Source organism: Dasypus novemcinctus, chromosome 10 (genome assembly GCF_030445035.2).
Source record: "Dasypus novemcinctus isolate mDasNov1 chromosome 10, mDasNov1.1.hap2, whole genome shotgun sequence".
Lineage (NCBI taxonomy): Eukaryota > Metazoa > Chordata > Mammalia > Cingulata > Dasypodidae > Dasypus > Dasypus novemcinctus.
In genome coordinates, this window is record NC_080682.1 from 84,902,044 (window position 1) to 84,923,994 (window position 21,951).

At 37.6% G+C, this 21,951-nt stretch overlaps 1 protein-coding gene across 2 annotated transcripts in view; it reads right to left on the reverse strand.

Annotated features, from left to right (window-relative positions):
• Positions 1-21,951, reverse strand: part of SWAP70 (switching B cell complex subunit SWAP70) — a 95,872-nt gene that overhangs the window by 42,311 nt on the left and 31,610 nt on the right. For both annotated transcript variants that reach the window (XM_071218214.1, XM_004470242.3), the window contains one exon: positions 3,891-4,064. In XM_071218214.1, the coding sequence (XP_071074315.1) occupies positions 3,891-4,064 (174 nt within the window). The remainder of the gene's footprint in view (positions 1-3,890; positions 4,065-21,951) is intronic.

The window sequence follows — 21,951 nt, forward strand, 5'->3', positions numbered from 1 at the left end:
TATTAAATGTCTTAAGTAATAAGACTGGGAAGCAGATGTGGCTCAACTGACAGAGTGTCCATCTACCATATGGAAGGTCCAGGGTTCAATCCCAGGGCCTCCTGACCCATGTAGTGAGCTGGCCCACACGCAGTGCTGATGCACGGAAGGAGTGCTGTGCCATGCAGGGGTGCCCCGGCATAAGGGTGCCCCACGCGCAAGCTCTGTGCCCCATATGAAAAAAGTGGAGCCTGCACAGGAGTGACGCCGCACACATGGAGAGCTGATGCAGCAAGATGACACAACGAAAGAGACACAGATTCCCAGTGCCGCCTGATAATGCAAGCGGACAGAAGAACACACAGTGAATGGACACAGACAGCAGACAATGGAGGGGGGGAAGGGGAAAGAAAGAAATAGAATAAATCTTAAAAAAAGAAAATACTGGAGAGTTTATTTCACTTAATTCTTCCAAGCAGCAGCAAGGTTTTAAAAAAAAAAAAACCAACAGACTATCTTTTCTACACCTACTGATATTTCATTTCCTTCCGTACGTCTCTTTATTAAACTCTGTCCAAAATTCTCCGCGTGTTTTATTCCTCATTTCCCCTGTAACAAACATGCACGATTACATCATTGTTGTTAACCATAAAGAAACCATAAAGAAATTTCACTATCCCATCACGATAGTGGAATTGCCCTCTCCTTGTTTACCAATGACAACCTGTTAAATACAAGGGCAACTTCTCAACTCACAACCCTCTAATTTTTTAGTAATATCTAATGCCAGTAAATGCTTTTCTGCTTCCTAGAACTTTTTTTCTTTGGTGCCCATGACTGAACATTCTTCTGGTTCTCCTCCCACCTCACAAACTGGTCAATCCACCCTCCTTTACCAAACCCACTGGCTTCTCTTGCTGCCAAAATAGTTTCCAAGGTTCTATTCTCAGCCCTCATTTCTCCCACTACGTTCTTCCTGATCTAACCTATATGCCTGAGGCTTCCCAATCTATATCTCCAGCCCTGGCCTATCCCAAGTCCAGATGTGCACTTCTGATTAACTACAGTGTAGGTCCACTAGGATATTTCACCTATAAGGCCATCTATACCAAACCCATCAGCAAAATATCGTATCCCCAATTATTTCACCATCCTGTCATTCATTCATACACACAACACACACACACACATCAGATGAGCACATAACATGGGGCCAAGTACTATGCTTACTTCACAAACATCAACATTTTTAACCCTCACAAGAGCCTGATGAAGAAAATAGCTATCATCACTATTTTACAGCTACGGAAACCCAAAGAGAAAAATTAAGTAATTTGTCCCAGGTCACAAGGCTAATAAGGTGTAGAGTCATAACTCAAACCAGACAGTCTGTTTCCAAAGACCATACTGAATTACTTTTCAGTTGTCCAGGACTGAAACTTGTCTAAACTTTCCTACAGCCAGGCACTATACACTTGGTCCTATGACTTTTATGTCCCACCCATCTGGCCTTCTTTTCCTTTCTCATTGACGCTACTATACTTCATTCCTCAATACCACACACCTTCTCAACTTCCCATTTCCCATCTCTCCATATTTCATCTAGCCACCTATCATTCTCTTGCTCAAATACCATCAACGGCTCAAAGCTTCCCACTGTAAAAAGAATAGTCAAAACTCTTTCCAGTCTCATCTCCACCACTCTTCTTCACAGATATCAAATTTCAGTTAGAATAAACATATTTCATTCTTTCTGACTGGCCAGTATCTAACTCCTCTTCTCATGTCTGGGGAATGTAGAAAAATGTTCCAGGGAAGCGGATGTGGCTCAAGCAACTGGGCTATCATATGGAGGGTCCCGGGTTCGGTTCCCAAGGCCTCCTCGGGAGCGAGCTGATCCACGTGACAAGCTGGCCAGTATGGCGAGCTGGCCCATGGATGAGCTAGGGCAACAAGATGATGCAATAAAAAGGAGACACAGAGGAGAGACAGTGAAAGACACCACAAACCAGGGAGCTGAGGTGGCTCAAGCAATTGAGTGTCTCTCTCCCATGTCTGAAGGTCCCAATATCAGTTCCCAGTGCCTTCTAAAGAGAAGACAAGCAGACACAGAAGAATGCACAGCGAACGGACACTGAGAAAAGATAGCAGCGCAAATGGCGGGGAAGGGGGGGAGGGTGGCATAAATAAACTTAAAAAAAAAAAAATGTCCCAGTGTAGATGCTGAAAATACAAGTATTCCCTTTCCAAGCTTCCTTTACAACTAGGACACAATGTCTGACCTGGGCCCTACCAATTCAGTGCATCATCCCCTGACTGTGAACTGCGAGAATGGCACCAAGGAGAATTCTCCTTAGTGGTAAGAACAGTTTCAAGAAGATATGAGTTTCTGGGCAACACCCAATGTCTGAGGTCAGAGGCGTTCTGGAATGTAAGGGCAAAACCTACCCCTGGTGGCAGAGGCAACACTTTCCTCATGGTTCCTCACTGGAATAGCCAGTATTGTTCCAGGCTGCACAACCTCCACACCTGGTTTTTCAGCCATCTTGGAGATCCTGTGAGACCTAGCATCCTTTTTAAAAATTTCTTTTTGGCTTAAATCAACTAGTTGGGCTGTTTCCAACTAAGTATCTTGAAAGGTAACCCAGTCAAGCTGGATGTCTCAATTCTCTCAGAACATGCCCTTTGCTTCCATGGCCTGCTACGTCTCCAATATTTATTATCTAGTCCTTTGTCACAAAAATAAGATTCTGCTCTTAACCATTAGATTACAGTGCCTCTCTTTTGCCCCAAGGCGGAGTAAATCTGTCCTCTCTCAGTATGCATATAGCATTTACATCCCTCTTATAGTAAGTAGTCCATACTGCTTTGAATTACACTTGACTTATTTTTTTCCTCGAACAGACTGTAAATTCCTTGAAGGCAGGAAGTAATCTTTTTTACTTTTATATTCCCTTTGGTGCTTTATTGTAGATAATCAATAAATGCTTAGTGATTTTAAATAAAATATTATAGTGTGAATTTATAAATAGAATTCAATTATTCTCCTAAAATGAACAAAAATCATAAATCATAGGTTAGACTCAGTGTTGATGTTAGCAGGATAGGCAAAAATGAACAACGTGAACCACTACTTACTGAGTGCATATTATATGCCAAGCATTGAACTAAGACTTTTAAATAATGAACCTCATAACTCTTAGAGTAAGCACTATTATTAGTCCTATTTTATAGATGAAGAAATTAAGAACTTAGAGAAGTTAAATAATTTGTCCAAGTTAAGGTATTACAAATGACTTTCAGGTGGGGAATTATAGCTGATTTTAATTTTTGCAGAGTATTTGTCTTTTCTATTGTAATAAACATGTACTATTAAGGCAGTAAGAGCACAGAAAACCATATACCTATATATTTTTTTCCTTTGGAAAATAACATAGTACAAAACAAGCAGATATCCTTTTTCATTTACTTTGAAAAGTACAGCAAAAAGTCATCATCCTCAATATTGAAGCAAAAATTTTATTTACTTACATAAAACAGCCTTGAGAACAACATTCTGGAGCATATGTGTTTCACATATATCATGACTCAACCAGTTCTTATGGTTTGGCCAATATGCAAGTAGACAAAAAATTATGCTTTGACTTTAACTAAATAAAGACTCTTTGGCCATGAGGATAGCGTCCTCTATATTTACAGCAATTTAGAGAAAAAGAGTTCCACCCTGTGACATGCTCCCAAATAACTAATTTTGGGACTTTTCTGGATTTAAGCTATTGTGCCTCAGATCCAAAAAACATTAGACCAGGAACACCTTCCATATTTACACTAAATTAATACAAATACTTCTACATTAAGTCTATTAAATGCCAAAATGGCCATTAAAATAACTACCCAAAGGCACACCTTACCTCTTCTGGTACAATAATTAATGGATACTTGTCCTCAGATAAAAAGTTGAAAATAACCCATACTTTAAATGCATCATCATCAGTAATAAGCAGGGGACTCTTTGTGAGGTTTTTTTTAACACACAGGGTCCAACACATCCTATTGAATTCAATCTTGTCAAAGTTGTCTTGGACCTAAAAAGGAATGGGGAAAAATTACAATGAACCAGTTCAAAATATGCAGTATATAAGCCAAGAAAAACAGAAAGACTACAGGCTTCTATTTTAATCAATTTAACTACAGGCTTCCATTTTAATCAATTATATTAGCCAATAACCACTTCCTAAATATATGCTCTAAGTATAACACTTTTAATGGCTCAATTAATAAAGTTATATTTAGAAGGACTTCCGGGAAGATGGTGTTGGACTAAGTAGGTAGGGCTCAACTCTCTCATAAAAAAAACAGAGAAAGGATAAAAAGCTATCTGAGGGAGCTACTTTGGAAATCTATAATCCAGTAGAGTGCTGTCCATCATCCAGGAGGATGAGGAACAGAGAGATCAAGAAGCCAAAACAAACACCATGAGTTAGTAGCCCCACCAGCAAGGAACAGAACCCAACCCCTACCTTCAAGAAAAACAGCTTCAATAAAACCCATGGCTTACTGCAGCCAACTAAGAGGGGAACGGGTATCTTCCTCCCTGGGAAGAGGGAGGGTGGGTAGAGGATGGAGAGTGGTTTCTCTTCAGTGAATTTGGCCAGACCAGAATCACAGACAACTGGAGGTTGAAAGAAAGACCTCCATGAAAACATTCACTGACAAGGGCCATCTGATGGCCCAGCTAGGAAACTGCAAGGAGGAAAAATGCTTTTTGGAGTCTCTCATCCCAGACCCCTGGGGTCAGATCTGTACCCCATTAGTGAGTTCCTGGCCAATTTTGATAACGTAAGCTGGGCAATTTTAAAGACTTAAAATAAGTTGAACCAAAAATCAAAAGAAAGCCATGAAATGAAACTACTAGCAAGAGAGAGAAACTGACCATCAGAATAAATTCAGATGCCTAGATATCAGCAAAAAATTATAAGCCACACTAAAAAACAGGAAGAGATGGCCCAGCCAAAGGAACAAACCAAAAATTCCTATGAGACACAGGATTTAAGACAACTAATGAATGATAATCACACGAATCTCCTAAATCAACTCAAGGAGTTATGGAAAATATAACTAAAGAGATAAAGGTTATTAAGAAGACACAGGGTGAGCATAAAGAACAACCTGAAAGCCTGCAAAGAGAAGTAAGAAAGTTTATGGGAATGAAAGACATGACGGATGAGATTAAAAATGCATTAGAGGTATACACAACAGACTTGAAATGGTGGATGACAAGATTAATGAATTGGAGGACCAAGCATCTGAACTTGAAAAGAAATGAGAAAGCGAAAAGAATGGAAAATATGGAACAAGGTGTCTGAGGGAACTGAATGACATATACAAAATGCAAAAACATATGTGTTATCAGTTTCCCAGAAGAAGAGAACAGAAAAAGAGCAGAAAGAATACTTGAGGAAATAATGACTGAAAACTTCACAACCCTTAAGAAAAACATAAATATCCATATCCAAGAAGGACAATGCATCCCAAACAGAATAAACCAAACAGACCTACTCTGAGACACCTACTATTGAGAATGACAAATAACAGAAATAAAGAAAGGATTCTGAAAGCATCAAGAAAAAAACAATGCATCACATGCAATGGAAGCTCAATAAGACTAAATACTCACTTCTCATCAGAAACCATGGAGGTAAGAAGAAAGTGGTATTATTTATTTAAGGTGCTGAAAGAAAAAAACTGCCAGCCAAGAATTCTTTATCCAGCAAAAGTGTATTTCAAAAATGAGGGTTAAAGTCTTCACAGACAAACAAAAACTGAGAGAGTATGTTAACAAAAGACCAGATTTAGCAGAGATACTAAAGGGAGGATACACCCTGAGAGGAAAAGACAAGGGCAAGAGACTTGGAGAAGAGTGTAGAAATAAAGATTAGTGAGGGTAATTGAAAGGATAAAAAGACAGACAACAGTAAGATATTACAAAAATCATAGCTTACTATATGGAAAATCAAAGTATAAGATGGACAAAGTAACTAATACTTTACAGTAATGACACTGTGATATTAATGGATTGGACTCCCCAATCAAAAAACACAGATTGACAGACTGGATAAAGAAAATATATGACCCATTTATATGCTGTCTACAAGAGACTTGCCTCAGATGTAAGGACACAATCAGGCTGAAAGTGAAAGGTTGGAAAAAGATATTCCATGCAAATAGTAACCAAGAAAGATCTGGAATAATGATACTAATATTGGACAAAACAGATTTTAAATATAAAACTGTTATAAGACACGAAGAAGGTCATTAGATATTAATAAAAGGGGCAATCCAGTCTCAAAGCCAAACTCAGCATGTAAATTTGTTGCCTTCCTCCCAGAATGGGACATGACTCCCGGGGATGAGCCTCCCTGGCGCCGAGGGATCAATACCAAGTACCAGCTGATGACGTAACTAGAAAATGACCTTGAATAAAAGGTTCAACTCAGACCAGCAGAATATCTCTGTCTACATATAATAACAGCAGTTAAAAAATGCTTTTTGACCTAAATCAAGGGGGAAATGGAAAGGACAAATGAGTTTATATGGCTATGAGCCTCTAAAAAAGAGCTGGGAGGTTATCAGAGGGGTTGTCCTTTTGCACACCTGAGCAGAGTCCCAGAGACAAATATAGATACAACTCCAGGTAGTGGTTCTTCTGAGGGCTACAGAGACCCACAGGTTCTATGGTCATGGCAGATGGAGTTCAGGGCCATGTCAGTTGGCCCTTCTTTGGAGTTGGTGTTTCTGTGTGATGGAGCTGGACTCAGGTGTGATCTCTTTTCACAAGCCTTTCCTGTTACTTTACCAAAATTGCAGTTGGTGCTGGGGTTTAAGATAAACCCAGGGGATCTGAATCTCTGGACTGACCATATGATAGCCAGGTCCTGAGCCTCAACAGACTTCAGCTCCTACACTCTGGTTTACTGGACTCACCCCACTCGGCTAACATGGAGTTGAAGAATGTCAACCACCACACCATGGAGCCAAGAGTGCCTACAACTGAAAGCAGGAGGATTGCATCCAGCATCCATGTGGAATCTAAGCCCCCTCTTGACATAGATGTGGAATGGACACAACCAATCCAAGGTCCACAGGATGGAGGAATAGAACATGGATTAGAGTGGACTTACTGATATTCTATTCATGAACCCCTGGGGTTAGTAATTGAGAAAATGTGGCATTGGTGTGGAAAAAGTGGCCATGGTGGCTGCTGGGTGTGGGGAATGGGAGGAAGAGATGAGATGTGGAGGCATTTTCGGGACTTGGAGTTGTCCTGGGTGGTGCTGTAGGGACAATTACCAGACATTGTAGGTCCTCCCACAGCCCGCTGGATAGAACGTGGGAGAGTGCAGGCTATGATGTGGACCATTGACCATGAGGTGCAGCGATGCTCAGAGATGTATTCATCAAATGCAATGAATGTGCCATGATGATGGAGGAGAATGTTGCTATGGGGGGAGTAGTGGGGTGAGGGGGGTGGGGGGTACATGAGGACCTCTTATTTTTTAAATGTAATATTTTTTAAAAAATGAATTAAAAAAATAATAAAATAAAAATAAAATAAAATAAAACAGGCAATCCACCAGGAAGAAATAACTGTTAAAAATATTTATGGCTCTAAACTAGGTATCCCAACTGACATGAGGCATGCACTGGTTAAACTGAAGGGAAAAATAAATGTCTCTAGAATAATAGTTGAAGACTTCAAAACTCCCTCTCAGTATTGTATAGAACCTCTGGACAAAGGATAAATAAAGAAAGAGCCTAAACAACATAAATGAACTAGACCTAACAGACAATTATAGAGCATTACATGTCAAACCATCAGGATATACATTATTTTCAAGTGCTCATGGATCTGTCACCAAGATAATCATATGTTGGGTCACAAGACAAGTCTCAATAATTTTAAAAAGATCAAAATTATACAAAGAACTTTCTTTGAGCATAATGAAATGAAGCTGGAAATTAATAAACAGAAAAAAAGGGAAATTCACAAATATATTGAGATTAAATAACACACTCTTAAATAATGTGGGTCAAAGAAGAAATTGCAAGAAAAATTAGTAAATATCACAAGACAAATGAATAAAAAAGAACACATGGGAAGCGGATTTGGCTCAACTGATAGAGCATCCGCCTACCATATGGGAGTTCTGAGGTTCAAACCCAGGGCCTCCTGACCCATGTGGTGAACTGGCCTACGTGCAGTGCTGATGTGTGCAAGGAGTGCCATGCCATGCAGGGGTATCCCCTGCGTAGCGGAGCCCCACGTGCAAGGAGTGCGCCCTGTAAGGAGAGCCACCCCATGTGAAAAAAGTGCAGCCTGCCCAGGAATGGTGCTGCACACATGGAGAGCTGATGCAGCAAGATGACGTAACAAAAAGAGACACAGATTCCTGGTGCCGCTGACAAGACTGCAAGCGGACACAGAAGAACACACAGCAAATGGACACAGAGAGCAGACAAAGGAGGGGGTGGGGAATAAAAAATAAATAAATCTTAAAAAAAAACACACAACTTATCAAAACCTATGGGAGGGAAGCAGACATGGCACAAGCAACTGAGCTCCTGCCTACCACATGGGGGGTCCCTGGTTTGGTTCCTGGTGCCTCCTAAAGAAGACAGTGAGCTGGCACGACAGGCAGGCGCAGCAAGCTGATGCAACAAGATGGCACAACAAGAGACACAAAAAGAAAAATATAATGAGAGACAAAAAAAACAGGGAACGGAGATAACCCAAGCAACTAGGCACCTCCCTCTCACATCGGAGGTCCTGGGTTCAGTTCCCAGTGCCTCCTAAAGAAACAAAACAGGGAAGTGGACGTGGCTCAACTGATAGAGCATCCGCCTACCATATGGGAGGGTCTGGGTTCAATACTCAGGGCTCCTGATCCATGTGGTGAGCTGGCCCACATGCAGAGCTGTCGCATGCAAGGAGTGCTGTGCCACACAGGGGCACCACTGCAAGGGGGTGCCCCATGCACAAGGAGAGCTGCCCTGCATGAAAAAAGTGCAGCCCACCCAGGAGTGGCACTGCACACACCGAGAGCTGATGCAGCAAAATGACACAACAAAAAAAGAGACATCAGACACAGAAAAACACACAGCAAATGGACAGAGAGCAAACAACGGGAAGAGAGGGGAAAGGGGAGAGAAATTAATTAATTAATTAATTTTTTTAAAAAAGAAGGCAAACAGACTGCAAGTGCAAAATGAGGGGATGGGCAGAAATAAATAAATAAATGCTTATATCAAAAAAGAGAGCTAAAATCGAAGACCAAATTGCACACCTGGAGAAACTAACAAAAGAATAGCAAACTCATCTGAACACAAGCCAAAGAAAAGAAATAATAAAGATCAGAGTAGAAATAAATGAAATTCAGAAAAACAAAAAAATTACAATCAACAAAACCAAAAGTTGGTGCTTTGAGAAGATCGAACAAAATCAACAAACCCTTAGCTAGACTGACAAAAAAAAAAGAGAGAGAAGATGCAAATAAATATAATCAGAAATGAGATGGGGGACATTACCATTGACTGTGAAGAAATAAGAGCTCAAAAGAGGATACTATGGAGGGAAGTGGATATGGCTCAAGCAACTGAGCTCCTGCCTACAACATGGGAGGTCCCTGGTTCGGTTCCAGTGCCTCCAAAAGAAGACAGAGAGATGGCACAATGGGCAGGTGTGGCAAGGTGACACAACAAGAGACACAAGAAGAAAAACATAATGAAGGACACAACAACGCAGGGAGCGGAAATTTCCAGTGTCTCTTAAGAGGACGAGCTGGTGTGACGGGCAGGCGCAGCAAGCTGACACAAGAAGACGATGCAACAGACACAAGAAGACGATGCAACAACAGACACAAGAAGAAAAACACGATGAGTGATAACGAAGCAGGGAAAAGCGGTGGCTCAAGCGATTAGGCACCTCCATCCCATATCAGAGGGGACAGGTTGAGTTCCAGGGCCTCCTAAAGAAACAAGAAGATGAAAAGACACAGCAGCAAATACAAACAATGAGGGGGTGGGGAGAAATAAAGAAACAAAATAAATCTAAAAAAAAAAAAGAGGATACTATGGACAACTATACGCTTACAAACTAGAAAACATACAAAAAATGGACAAATTCCTAGAAACACACAAACAATCTACACTGAACCTAGAAGAAACAGAAGACCTCAATAAACCAATCACAAGTAAAGAGATCAAAATGGTCATCAAAAACCTCCCAAAGAGGACGAGGTGTAGCTCAGTGGTTGAACACCCACTTCTCATGTACAAGGTCCAAGGTTCAATTCCAGTTACCTCTAAAAAAAAAGACAAAAACGCCTTAAAAATGAAAAGCCCAGGACCAGATGGCTTCACAGCTGTAGTCTACCAATCATTCAAAGATGATCTAATACTAATCTTGCTCAAGCAATTCCAAAAAGTGAATATGAAGGAATGCTACAGAATTCATTCTATGATGTTAACATCACCCTAATACCAAAACCAGATAAAGATACCACCAAAAAAAGAAGAAAATTACAGACCAAATTCTCTAACGAATATAGATGCAAAAATCCTCAACAAAAAACTTGCAAACCAAACCCAAAACCACATTAAAAGAATTATACACAGGATCAAGTGGGTCTTATCCCAGGTATACAAGAGTGATTCAACACAAGATAATTAGTGCAAAAAACCACATTAATAAATTGAAGAAGAAAAATCACATGATCCTCTTGATTGATGCAGAAAAGGCACTGGACAAAATATAGCAGCCTTTCTTGATAAAAAACACTCCAAAAGATAGGAGAAGAAGAGAGCTTTCTCAGCACGGTAAAGCGCATATATAAAAAACCCACAGTAGTACTGTGCTCAGTGGTAAAAGACTGTAAACTTTCCTGCTGAGATAGGGAACAAGACAAGGATGCCTACTGTCACCCCTGTTATTCAATATTATGCTAGAAGTTCTAGCTAGAGCAATTAGGTAAAACAAAGAAATAAAAGGCATCCAAATATAATAGAAAAGGAAGACATAAAACTTTTGCTATTCACTGACAATATCATCCTATATTTACACAAGAAAATTCTGAAGAATCCTCAACAAGGCTATGAGAATTAATAGATAAGATCGGCAAATTGGCAGGACACAAGATTAAAATGCAAAAATCAGTAGTGTTTCTACACACTACTGATAAGCAATCTGAGGTTGAAATAAGAAAAAATTCCATTTATAGTAGCAACTAAAAGAATCAAGTATTTAGGAGTGAACTTAACCAAGGACAGTTTATTTTTTTGTTTTGTTTTTGTTTTTTAATTCCCCCCTCTTGGGGCTTTTTTGCTTGCTGTCCGCTCTCCATTTGCTGTGCGTTCTTCTGTGTGTGTGTGTGTCTGTCTGTCTGTCTGTCTGTCTATCTATCTATTTATTTTTATTCCTCCCCTCCTTTGCAGCTTGCTTGTTGTTTTGCTCTCTGTGTCCATTTGTTGTGTGCTCTTCTGTGTTTTTACTTATCTCCCTTTTTGTTGCATCATCTTGCTGAGTTGGCTCTCTGGGACACGAACCCAGGGTCTCCCATATGGTAGACGGGAGCCCAACTGACTGAGCCACAGCCACTTCCCAGGACAGTTTGTTTTTATTATTATTATTATTGAAATAACGAAAATGCTCTAATGATGATTGAAGTGATGACTGCACAACTATGTGATTATACCAAATACCACTGACGGTACACTTTAGATGAATTGTATGCTTTATTAATATATATCAATGAAATTGATTTAAAAAAAATAACCTAACCAAGGACATAAAGGACTTGTACACAGAAAACTACAAAACATTGCTTAAAAATAAAGGAAAGAAGACATTCTGTGTTCATGGATTGGATGATTAAATATTGTTAAGATATCAATTTTAGCCAAACTGATTTACAGATTCAATACAATCCCAACTTAAAAATCCCAACAGCCTTTTTTGCAGAAATGGAAAGCCAATTATCAAATTTATTTGAAAGGTAAGGGGCCCATATAACCAGAAAAAGGTCTTAAAAAAGAACAAAGTTGGAGGACTCGCAGTCCTGACTTTAAACTACATTACTTTAACTACAGTGGTAAAAAACGCATGGTGCTGGCAAAAGATAGACATAGTGATCAATGGAACCAAATCAAGGACTCAGTAATAGACCCTTACATCTATGGTCAAGTGATTCGTGACAAGGCTATCAAGCCCGCCCAGCTAGGCCAGCTCAGTCTATTCAACAAATAGTGCTGGGAGAACTAGACATCCACATGTAAAAGAAAGAAAGAGGACTCCTACCTCACATCTTATACAAAAATTAACTCAAAATGGATTAAAGACCTAAATATAAAAGCTACAACCATTAAAACCTTGGAAGAAAATATAGGGTAACATCTTCAAGATCTAGCGAGAAGTGGTAGTTTCTCAAACATTACACCCAATACAGTAGCAATGAAAGAAAAAAAGGATAAATAGAACCTCCTCAAAATTATACACTTTTGTTTTCCAAAAGACTTTGTCAAGAAAGTAGAAAGGTGGGAAGTGGACTTGGCCCAGTGGATAGGGCATCCATCTACCACATGGAAGGTCTGCGGTTCAAACCCCAGGCCTCCTTGACCCGTGTGGACCTGGCCCACGTGCAGCGCTGATGCACACAAGGAGTGCCGTGCCACGCAGGGGTGTCCCCTGCATACGGGAGCCCCACGTGCAAGGAGTACACCCCGTAAGGAGAGTCACCCAGCACAAAAGAAAGAGCAGCCTACCCAAGAATGGTGCCACACACACAGAGACCTGACGCAGCAAGATGACACAACAACAAAGAGACACAGATTCCCATGCCACTGACAACAACAGAAGCTGACAAGAACACAAGAACACACAGCAAATGGACACAGAGAACAGACAACTGGGGGGGGGGGGAGAGAAATAAATAAAAATAAATCTTAAAAAAGATAATAAAAGAACGTATGAAGGTAGCCTACTCAATGAGAGAAAATATTTGGAAACCACATAACTGATAAGGGTTTGATATCCATGCTATATAAAGAGATCATAACAATTGAATGATAAAAAACAAGCAACTCAATTAAAAATTGGGCAAAAGACTTGAATCAACATTTTTCCAAAGAAGAAATACACATGAAAAAATGTTCAACATCACAAGCTATCAGTGAAATGCAGATCAAACTACAAGGCATCATTTCACACCTTACAGAAAGGCCATTATCAAAAATACACAAAAAACAGAAAACAATAAGTGCTGAAAAGAATGAGCAGAAATAGGAACATCACTGTTAGTTAGAGAGTAGAATGATGCAGCCTCTGTGGAAGACAGTTTGGTGGTACCGTAAGAAGCTAAATATAGAACTGCTGTATGATCCAGCAATCCCATTACTAAGAATATATTCGGAAGAACTGAAATAAGGATGCACAATGACCTTTGCACGCTGATGTTCACAACAGCATTATTCATGATTGCTAAAATATGGGACCAGCCCAAGTGTCCATCAACCAATGAATGGATAAACCAACTATAGTACGTACATACAATGGAATACTATTCAGCTGTAAGAAGAAATGGAATCAGGATGTATATGACAACATGGATGAACCTTGAACACAGTATGTTGACTGAAATAAACCAGACAGAAAAGGGCAAATATTGAACAATCTCACTAATATGAACTAAATACAATGAATAAACTCACAGAGATAAACTCTAGAGTATAAGTTACTAGAAGATAGAACGTGGGGTGAGAATGCAAGCTGATGCTTAATTTATGTAGAATTTTTAGTAAGGTTTATTGTAAAAGTGTGGAAATGAAGAACTGATGGTAACATATTATAATAAGTATATCTAACACTGCTTATTTATAAATGTGATTGGGATTGAAAGGGGTAGTCTACGGATGTAAATGTCAAACTGAAATGAAGCTAGAGGATAATCTAGGGACTGTAACAGTGATTTCAGTGGTAGATGAAGATTGTGTTTAATAGTATAAATAAAAGAATGTTCTTTTACAAAGGGTTAAAAATATGGTGATACATAAGAAAATTACAAATAATATAACTTAAGGACCATAGTTAATAGTAATGTTGTAATATTTATGCAGCAATGGCAAAGAAAATATATCAATTCTAAAGGGTAACAATGGTGGGGATATAAAAAGGTATGGGATTTTTCCCTTTGGAGTAATGAATATGCTACAAAATTGACTGAAGTGATGACAGCACAATTCTGTAATGAAAATGAGAGCCAATGGGTATATACTTTGAATGGATTATACAAAACTTGGGATTGCATCACAGTGAATTCTGTGATGGAAGAGGGACTGTAGTTAACAGGACAAATATGAGAACGTTCTCTCATGAACTATAAGAAATATACAGGTTGTTAAAAATTGGATGGGTTGGGGGAAAATACACCAAATGTAAATTATGGGCTATAGTTAGTAGTAATAGTTTAACCATGCTCTTTCATAATGTGTAAGAAATGTTTCACAACAATGCAAGGTGTTGGTGATGGGGTGATATAAGAGAGCCCTGTAGATGAAATGCATATTTGTTTTGTAAATTCATAACTTTTACTATACACTTATTGTTTATGTATGTTCATGTATGAACGATATACTTCAATAAATTTTTTAAACACATCAATTTTATGGATACATATTAATAAAACATATAATCCATCCAAAGTGTATAATCAATGGTATTTGGTATCATCACATAGTGGGGCATTTATCACTTCTACCATTATTGGAGTATTTTATTTCAATAATAATAACAACAACAAACAAAAAGAAGAGAAACAAACAAAAAATTCATCACCTCTCAATCTCTCTCTGCTTCCCCACCTGTACAAAGCTGATATTTCTGGCTCTTCTTGTTTATTTATTTATTTATTCATTTTAAAGCAGTTTTAATGAGATATATTCACATACCATACAATCTATTCGAAGTGTATAATCATTGGTATTTGTTATAATCTTACAGTTGTGTATTTATCACCTCAATCATCATGAGAACATTTTCATTATTTCAATAATAATAAACAAAAAACTAACAAGAAAATTCTTTATCCTTGACCTTTCTATGAGTTCACTGCTGTACATAGCTATTTCTGGCTATTCACTAAAATTTTTTATTTTTTATTTTTTTCAAGGTACCAAGGGCTAGAGAATAAACCCAGGACCTGATATGTGGAAAGCTAGTGCTCAATCACTGAGCACTGGCTTCCCTGAGTTGTTTTGTTTTGTTTTGTTTCCTTATTTAGCTTGTTTTTTCTATTTGTTTGTCAGGAGGCACCAGGAACTGAACCTGGAACTTCCCACGTGGGAGGCAGGCACTCAATTGCTTGAGCCATATCAGCTCCCTCAATAATTTTTTTCTTATTATTATTTTTTAAAGATACATATATTACACAAAATGTTACATTAAAAAATATAAGAGGTTCCCATATATCTCACTCCCCACACCACCCAGTTCTGCCACATTGACACTTCTTTCATTAGTGTGGTACATTCACTGCATTTGATGAGTACACTTTAGAGCACTGCTACACACCATGGATTATAGTTGACGTTGTAGTTTACACTCTCTCCCAGTCCATTCAGTGGGTTATGGCAGGATATATAATGTACTGCATCTATCTTCAGGACAACTCCAAGTCCCAAAAATGCCCCAGTATCACACCTCTTTTTCCCTCTCCCTGCCTTCAGCAACTCCCACAGCCACTGTCTCTAAATCAATGATATAATTTCTTTCATTGCTAGAGTCACAATAATTCTATATTAGAAGAACGGTAAGTCCACTCTAATCTATATTTTATTCCTCCATCCTGAGAACCCTAGGATGGCTTGTTTTTTTGTTTTTGTTTTTCAGGAGGCACCAGGAACCAAACCCAGGACTTCCCCTGTGGAAGGCAGGTGCTCAATTGCTTGAGCCATATCAGCTCCCTTAATAATTTTTAATGGAAAAAAAGTAATGTTATATTTAGCCTGGCATCTGTCTACATTACTCACTTAGTACATAAAATACTGGTTTGTTGTCCAGTTATTTTCTCATGTGCATACATTATCTTCCCAAATGACTACCAATTCCTGGTATATTAAAAGAGCTAAGAATGTCAGTTACTCAATATAAAGCACATGCAGATTCCTCATACCTGTACCTATATGGTCAGAGAAGATACCTTCTTTTGGGTAAAAGCCATTTAATTGAAACTCTAAAAAGACAGCCCTGTTATTCACTCATTCATTCACTCAACATTCTCTCATCATCTCCTATAAACCCAGTACTGTATAACAAATTAAGGCTACAAAGATGAAGAATTTGGTCTCTAATCTTAGAAAACTCACCCATTACTGGGAAAAATAGGCATTCAGAGACAAACTTTAACCATTTTTTGAGTTTTTTAGTCATTCACAAGTAAAATTTAGACAGTTATTATCATCTGCCAGGAACTATGCAAAGATTTAATCCTAGCCCATGTCCCCAGGAATACACAGAAAATCAGAATATAAGGTGATAAATACTATAATTGAGATATGTAGAAAGTTCTGTGAGCAAAGTTGAGTTGTACGATTTTTCTGTCAGTGCTCTGCAGCCAGGTATGTCAAAGGGGTGGTTGATTAGAAAGCAAAGTGCAAGGGACTGTTTCTTACATCAATCTATCATTTCCATTTTACCAACTTTTAAAAGGCTTAAAAATAATAGTTTTTCACACCTACTAGGATGGCTATATAATCAACAAAAAATGGAAAATACCAAGTGATGACGAGAATGTAGAAATGGAACTCTCATACATTGATGGTGGGAATGTAAAATGAGGCAGCTGCCGTGGAAAACTGTCATTTCCTCAAAATGCCAAGCATAAAGTTACCATATGACCTAGCAATTCTACTCCTGAGTATATAACCAAGAAAAACGAAAACACACATTCATACAAAAACTTGTACATGAATGTTCATAGCAGCATAATTCACAATAGCCAAAAAAGTGGAAACAACCCAAATATCCATCAACTAATAAACAGATAAACAAATTGTGGCAATCCATATATAATGGACTATTATTCAGCCATAAAAGGAAAGGAATGAAGTTGCATACCAGTAGTCACTGTGCCATTATTTACAACTGCCAAAAGACGGAAGCAACCCAACTGTCCATCGACAGAGGAATGAATAAGCAAAATGTGGTAAATACATACAATGGAATATTATTCAGCCACAAAAAAGGAATAAAGTTCTGACCCATGCGACAACATGGATGAATCTTGAAGACATCATGTTGAGAGTGAAATAAGCCAGACACAAAAGATATTGTATGATTTCTCCTATATGAAACAATTAGAATACACAAATAAATTAACAGAGTCAAATCAGAAAACAGATTACCAGGAACATGGGTGGAGGTAAGGAATGGGAATTCAATGCTTAACTGATAACAGTTTCTTTTTGGGGTGATATATAAGTTTTGGTAATGGATGTGGTGATAGTAGCACAACATTGTGAATTTAATTAACATCACTGAATTGTATACTTGAAAGTGGTTAAAATGGGAAATTTTATGTGGCATATATATTACCAGAATAAAAAATTTTTAAATAAACCCTTTTTTAAAAAAAATACATAAATATTAAAATAAAAGACAAAGGGTTGTTATATGCTACAACTTGAAAAAAATCTTGAAAACATTATGCTAAGTGAAAAGAGCCAGATGCAAAATGCTACATAGTATATTATTCCATTTATATGAAATGTCCAAAACAGGCAAATCTATAGAGACATAAGCATTAATAGATACCAGAGGATAAGGTAAGGGGGAATTGAGACTGACCCTAATAGGTAAAAGGTTTCTTTTTGGGGTGTTAGAAATGTTCTGGAATTAAATAGTGATGATGATTACACAACACAGTGAATATAATAAAAATCATTGAATTGTGCAATTTAAAATGGTGAACTTTGTTACAAAAATTATATTCAAGTTTAAAAATAAATAGCTTCATTAAAAAAATTTAAACCAGAGTAAAAGTATAAGACCCAAGAAAAGGGAAAATTTCTAACCTCAAACTCTTGAGTGCCAATCCTATAATTTCCTATGGCTAACACAAAATCATGAACTCCACTCAAAGTTCACATTTTATTCATCTTTGCAGTCCCACTACTCAGATGCCGTGTTCATCTGTTCTTTCATTCACTCAAATACTTGTGAAAGTTTACCAGATAACCGTTGCTGTGCTAAAAGTTGGACAACAGCAACACAGTCCTTGCCATCACAGAACTTAAGAGTCTAAAGGGGGACTCAGATATCAAACAAACACGGCAATAACACAAGCACCTTGTGACACTTTGAATTTCTTTTGTGAATCCCAGAAGATCATGTTCTTAGAACTAATCCATTCCTGTGGGTGTGAGACCTTTTGATTGCAAGCATCTGGGAAGAAAGCATGCCCAGAAAAAAAGCATAAATGGTCAGACTAGAAAAACAAAACTGCAGAAACTGTTAACCTCCAGAGAAGTGACAATACACTGAACTGAAATGTTACCGTACACATTTTTTTCTTGTTTGCATGAGTAGGTTTCCAAAGTGAGTGGGGGATAGGGTAGGGTAGAATGAAGGATTAAGTTAGTAGCAGTGAATTTCCCAATTAGGATTGGTTATATTGTCAATGATTACTGGCTTTAATCACATAAAGGAGCTAAGCCTTATCACACAAAATTAAGGAAAAGAACTGACAATGATTCTGATGAAAAAGCCTAATAAGGCCATTAAATTTCAGAAAAGAATTAGACTGATTCATGAATTGCTGAGGGAGAACTAGTTTTTGACGTAAAGTTTAATGGAGCTAAACAATAAAAAAGTTAACAATATACCACTTTTCTTCAATTATTCACTATCAAATGATCCAAGTACAGTGTCTCTTTGCCAAAAAAGAAAATCCACAAAACCTTCTTCCTAGATACTTAAAGAATTCCATTCTGCTTTTATAGAAGATGAGATTTAACAAACAATAGTTTAACACTCAGGGAAGGCAAATATTTTATATAACAACAACATACATGTTTTTGTTACTTTTTTATCTTTTCTTTCTACAACATACATGTTAACCATTTGAAGTTTCAAAGGCGAAAATAAATTATCAATGTGAAGAATAGGAATGATTATGAAGAAGCAAATAAAGGAGTGGGTTAGCTCAGTGTTGAGTACCTGCTTCCCATGTACAAGGTCCTGGGTTCAATCCCCAGTACTTTCTTTAAAAAAAATGAAAAAGCAAATATAGAAATCAAATGGGAAATCTGCATTTTGCGAAGTGAGTTTCAGTAAAATTTATCTCTAGGCCCAACTCATTCATAATAATTCTACCAAACAAAGGCAAAAACCTCTAAAACCACCTTGGAAAAAACTGACCAAAATGAACGCTAAGGAACACCAGACACTAGTTAAGAGAAGAGAATTGTCTTAAAAACACTTGGGAAAACTGCATGGAGGCTGAGCTAGTTTGAGATTATCAGTATGGCATTTAAGCCATTCTACCCCTGTCCTTGACCAATAATTCCCTTATGTATACAAAAAATAATTCTGAAGGAAGTAATTTAATGCCTCAATAGTACACTTAAAAGAACACTGGTCTAAACAAATAGACAGATGGATAGACTGATAAATAAATAGATGATTAGACAGAATGATACAGCAAATAAGGCAAATGTTAAATTTTGGGGGTGGAAGAGAATATTGGAGTTCTCTGTATAGGTTTTATATTATTTTTGCAATTGTCCTGTAAATTTGAAATTTTTTCAAAATAATAAGTGCATGAGGAAGAAAAAAAACAGAACACTGGTCTAGAAGTTAAATGGCTTAGGTTCAAATCTATTCTGCCCCTTATTAGTGAAGCAACCTTGGGTTCTCTTTCCTCTTGAGTTAAATGGGAATAGTAATTCCAGTTCTGACTAACTCAGGGGACTAACATAAGGATGAAATGAGACAGTCTGTATATATGAAAGCACACTTTGCAACTGTTTACTCATTATTTCATAATTTTCATTCGATAACTGATGATAATCCCTAGGCTTTATGTTAACATTCTTCCATTACTATCGGTATGTTTTTTCAACCAAGTCTCAAAACAAGGGACTAATCTTTGCTCAATTTAAACCCACACCATGGAAACTTTGGCTGCTTTACTTGGATGGCAGGGCTGGCAAAATTCCACTCCAGGTGGCTAAGCAATAGTAAACAAGGGCTCACTGTTTCACCACATCCTCATTCCCTCATTGAATATGTTTTTCTCCAAATATAGTGACTAATTATGGACTTTTTAAATAGTGCTATATTTTCTCCTGGAGTTACCAAACTTTAATACATGTACATACTAAAACAAATAACACGTTAAGACTTAAATTCAAGATGCTAAAATAACATTACATCAAGGAAAACAAAACACAATATTAGGATATGGTAACTCAAAAACTAAAACCTGTTTCTCTATCACTGGCCCAGTCTGCACAAATTCTAGCACTGATAAAGGAAGCAATTTCCAGATTTCTGAGAATTTCCTACTATGTCCTATAATAGTTTAATAATAGACATAATTTGCTTATAACATTTAAATGGAAATATAACTGTCACTCTTTTTTTAAAAAATATATTCCCTGTATTTTCCAGGGCAGTACTAACTTCAAGTATTCAACCACACTATCCTTATAAATCTACAAGATGGCCCATGAATTCTAATATTTCAGCATCCAAACTCCATCACCCTGACTGTTTCTCACTCCCAAAAGTAAGTTTTTAATTTATTGTTAGACAATATCCAAATCTGTGTTTAGAAATCCCCTCAATGTTAATTTTTTTACTATCTTTCTAAGCTAATACTTCAACTTAAATTCACTTATCAGCTTCCAAAAAGAAAGAAATAGAGAAAGAGATAGAGGTATTATCCCAGGTGATTCTGGGAAGCAGCATCTATGTCCCTGGAAGGGAGAATGCCAAATAGGAGAAACTAGTGAACAAAATCTGAATAAAAGATACTTCTTTCTCTACTCTCACCAAACCTAAATGCTCTATATAACTTGACTGAAGTCAGATTCGATTCCCACAACACTTACTTTGTGATTTGGGGCCAAGGTTCTTTCTGCTAAAAACAGAAGGGAGTTCTTGAAAGAAGATACACCAATGGTCAATAAGTACATGCAAAGAGGCTCAACATCATTAGCCACTAGGGAAATACAAATCAAAATCACAAGGTGATACCACCTCATATCCAAAAGAAGGGCTGTTATTTAAAAAAAAAAAGCAACACAGAAAATAACAAGTGCTGGGGAGGATGTGGAGAAATAGGAACCATCGTACATCATTGGTAGGAATGTAAAAATGGAGCAGCCAATGTAGAAAACAGTTTGGCAGTTTCTCAGAAAGCTAAACCCAGAATTATCAAACAACCAGCAATTCCACTTCTGGGCATATACCAAAGAAAATTGAAAACAACGATTTGAACAGATATTAATACACCAAGGTTCACAGTAGCATTGTTCTCAATAGCCTAAAGGCAGAAACAACACAAGTGTGCAACAGGTGTCTATCAACAGATGAATGGATAAACAAAATGTGTTACATACATACAATGGAATACTGTTCAGACATAAAAAAGAATGAAGTTCTGATATATACTATAACATGAATGAATTTTGAAGACATCATGTTGAGTGAAATTAACCAGACACAAAAGGACAAACGTTGCTTAAATCCATGTATATGAAATAACTAGAATATGCAAATTCTACAGACAGAAGGTAGATTACAGGTTACCGGGGGCTAAGGAAAGGACAAGGGAATGGAAAGTTTTTGCTTAATGGGTACAGAGTTTCTGTTTGGGGTGATAAAAAACCTTGAGTGACATGTCTTTAATTTTTAATATT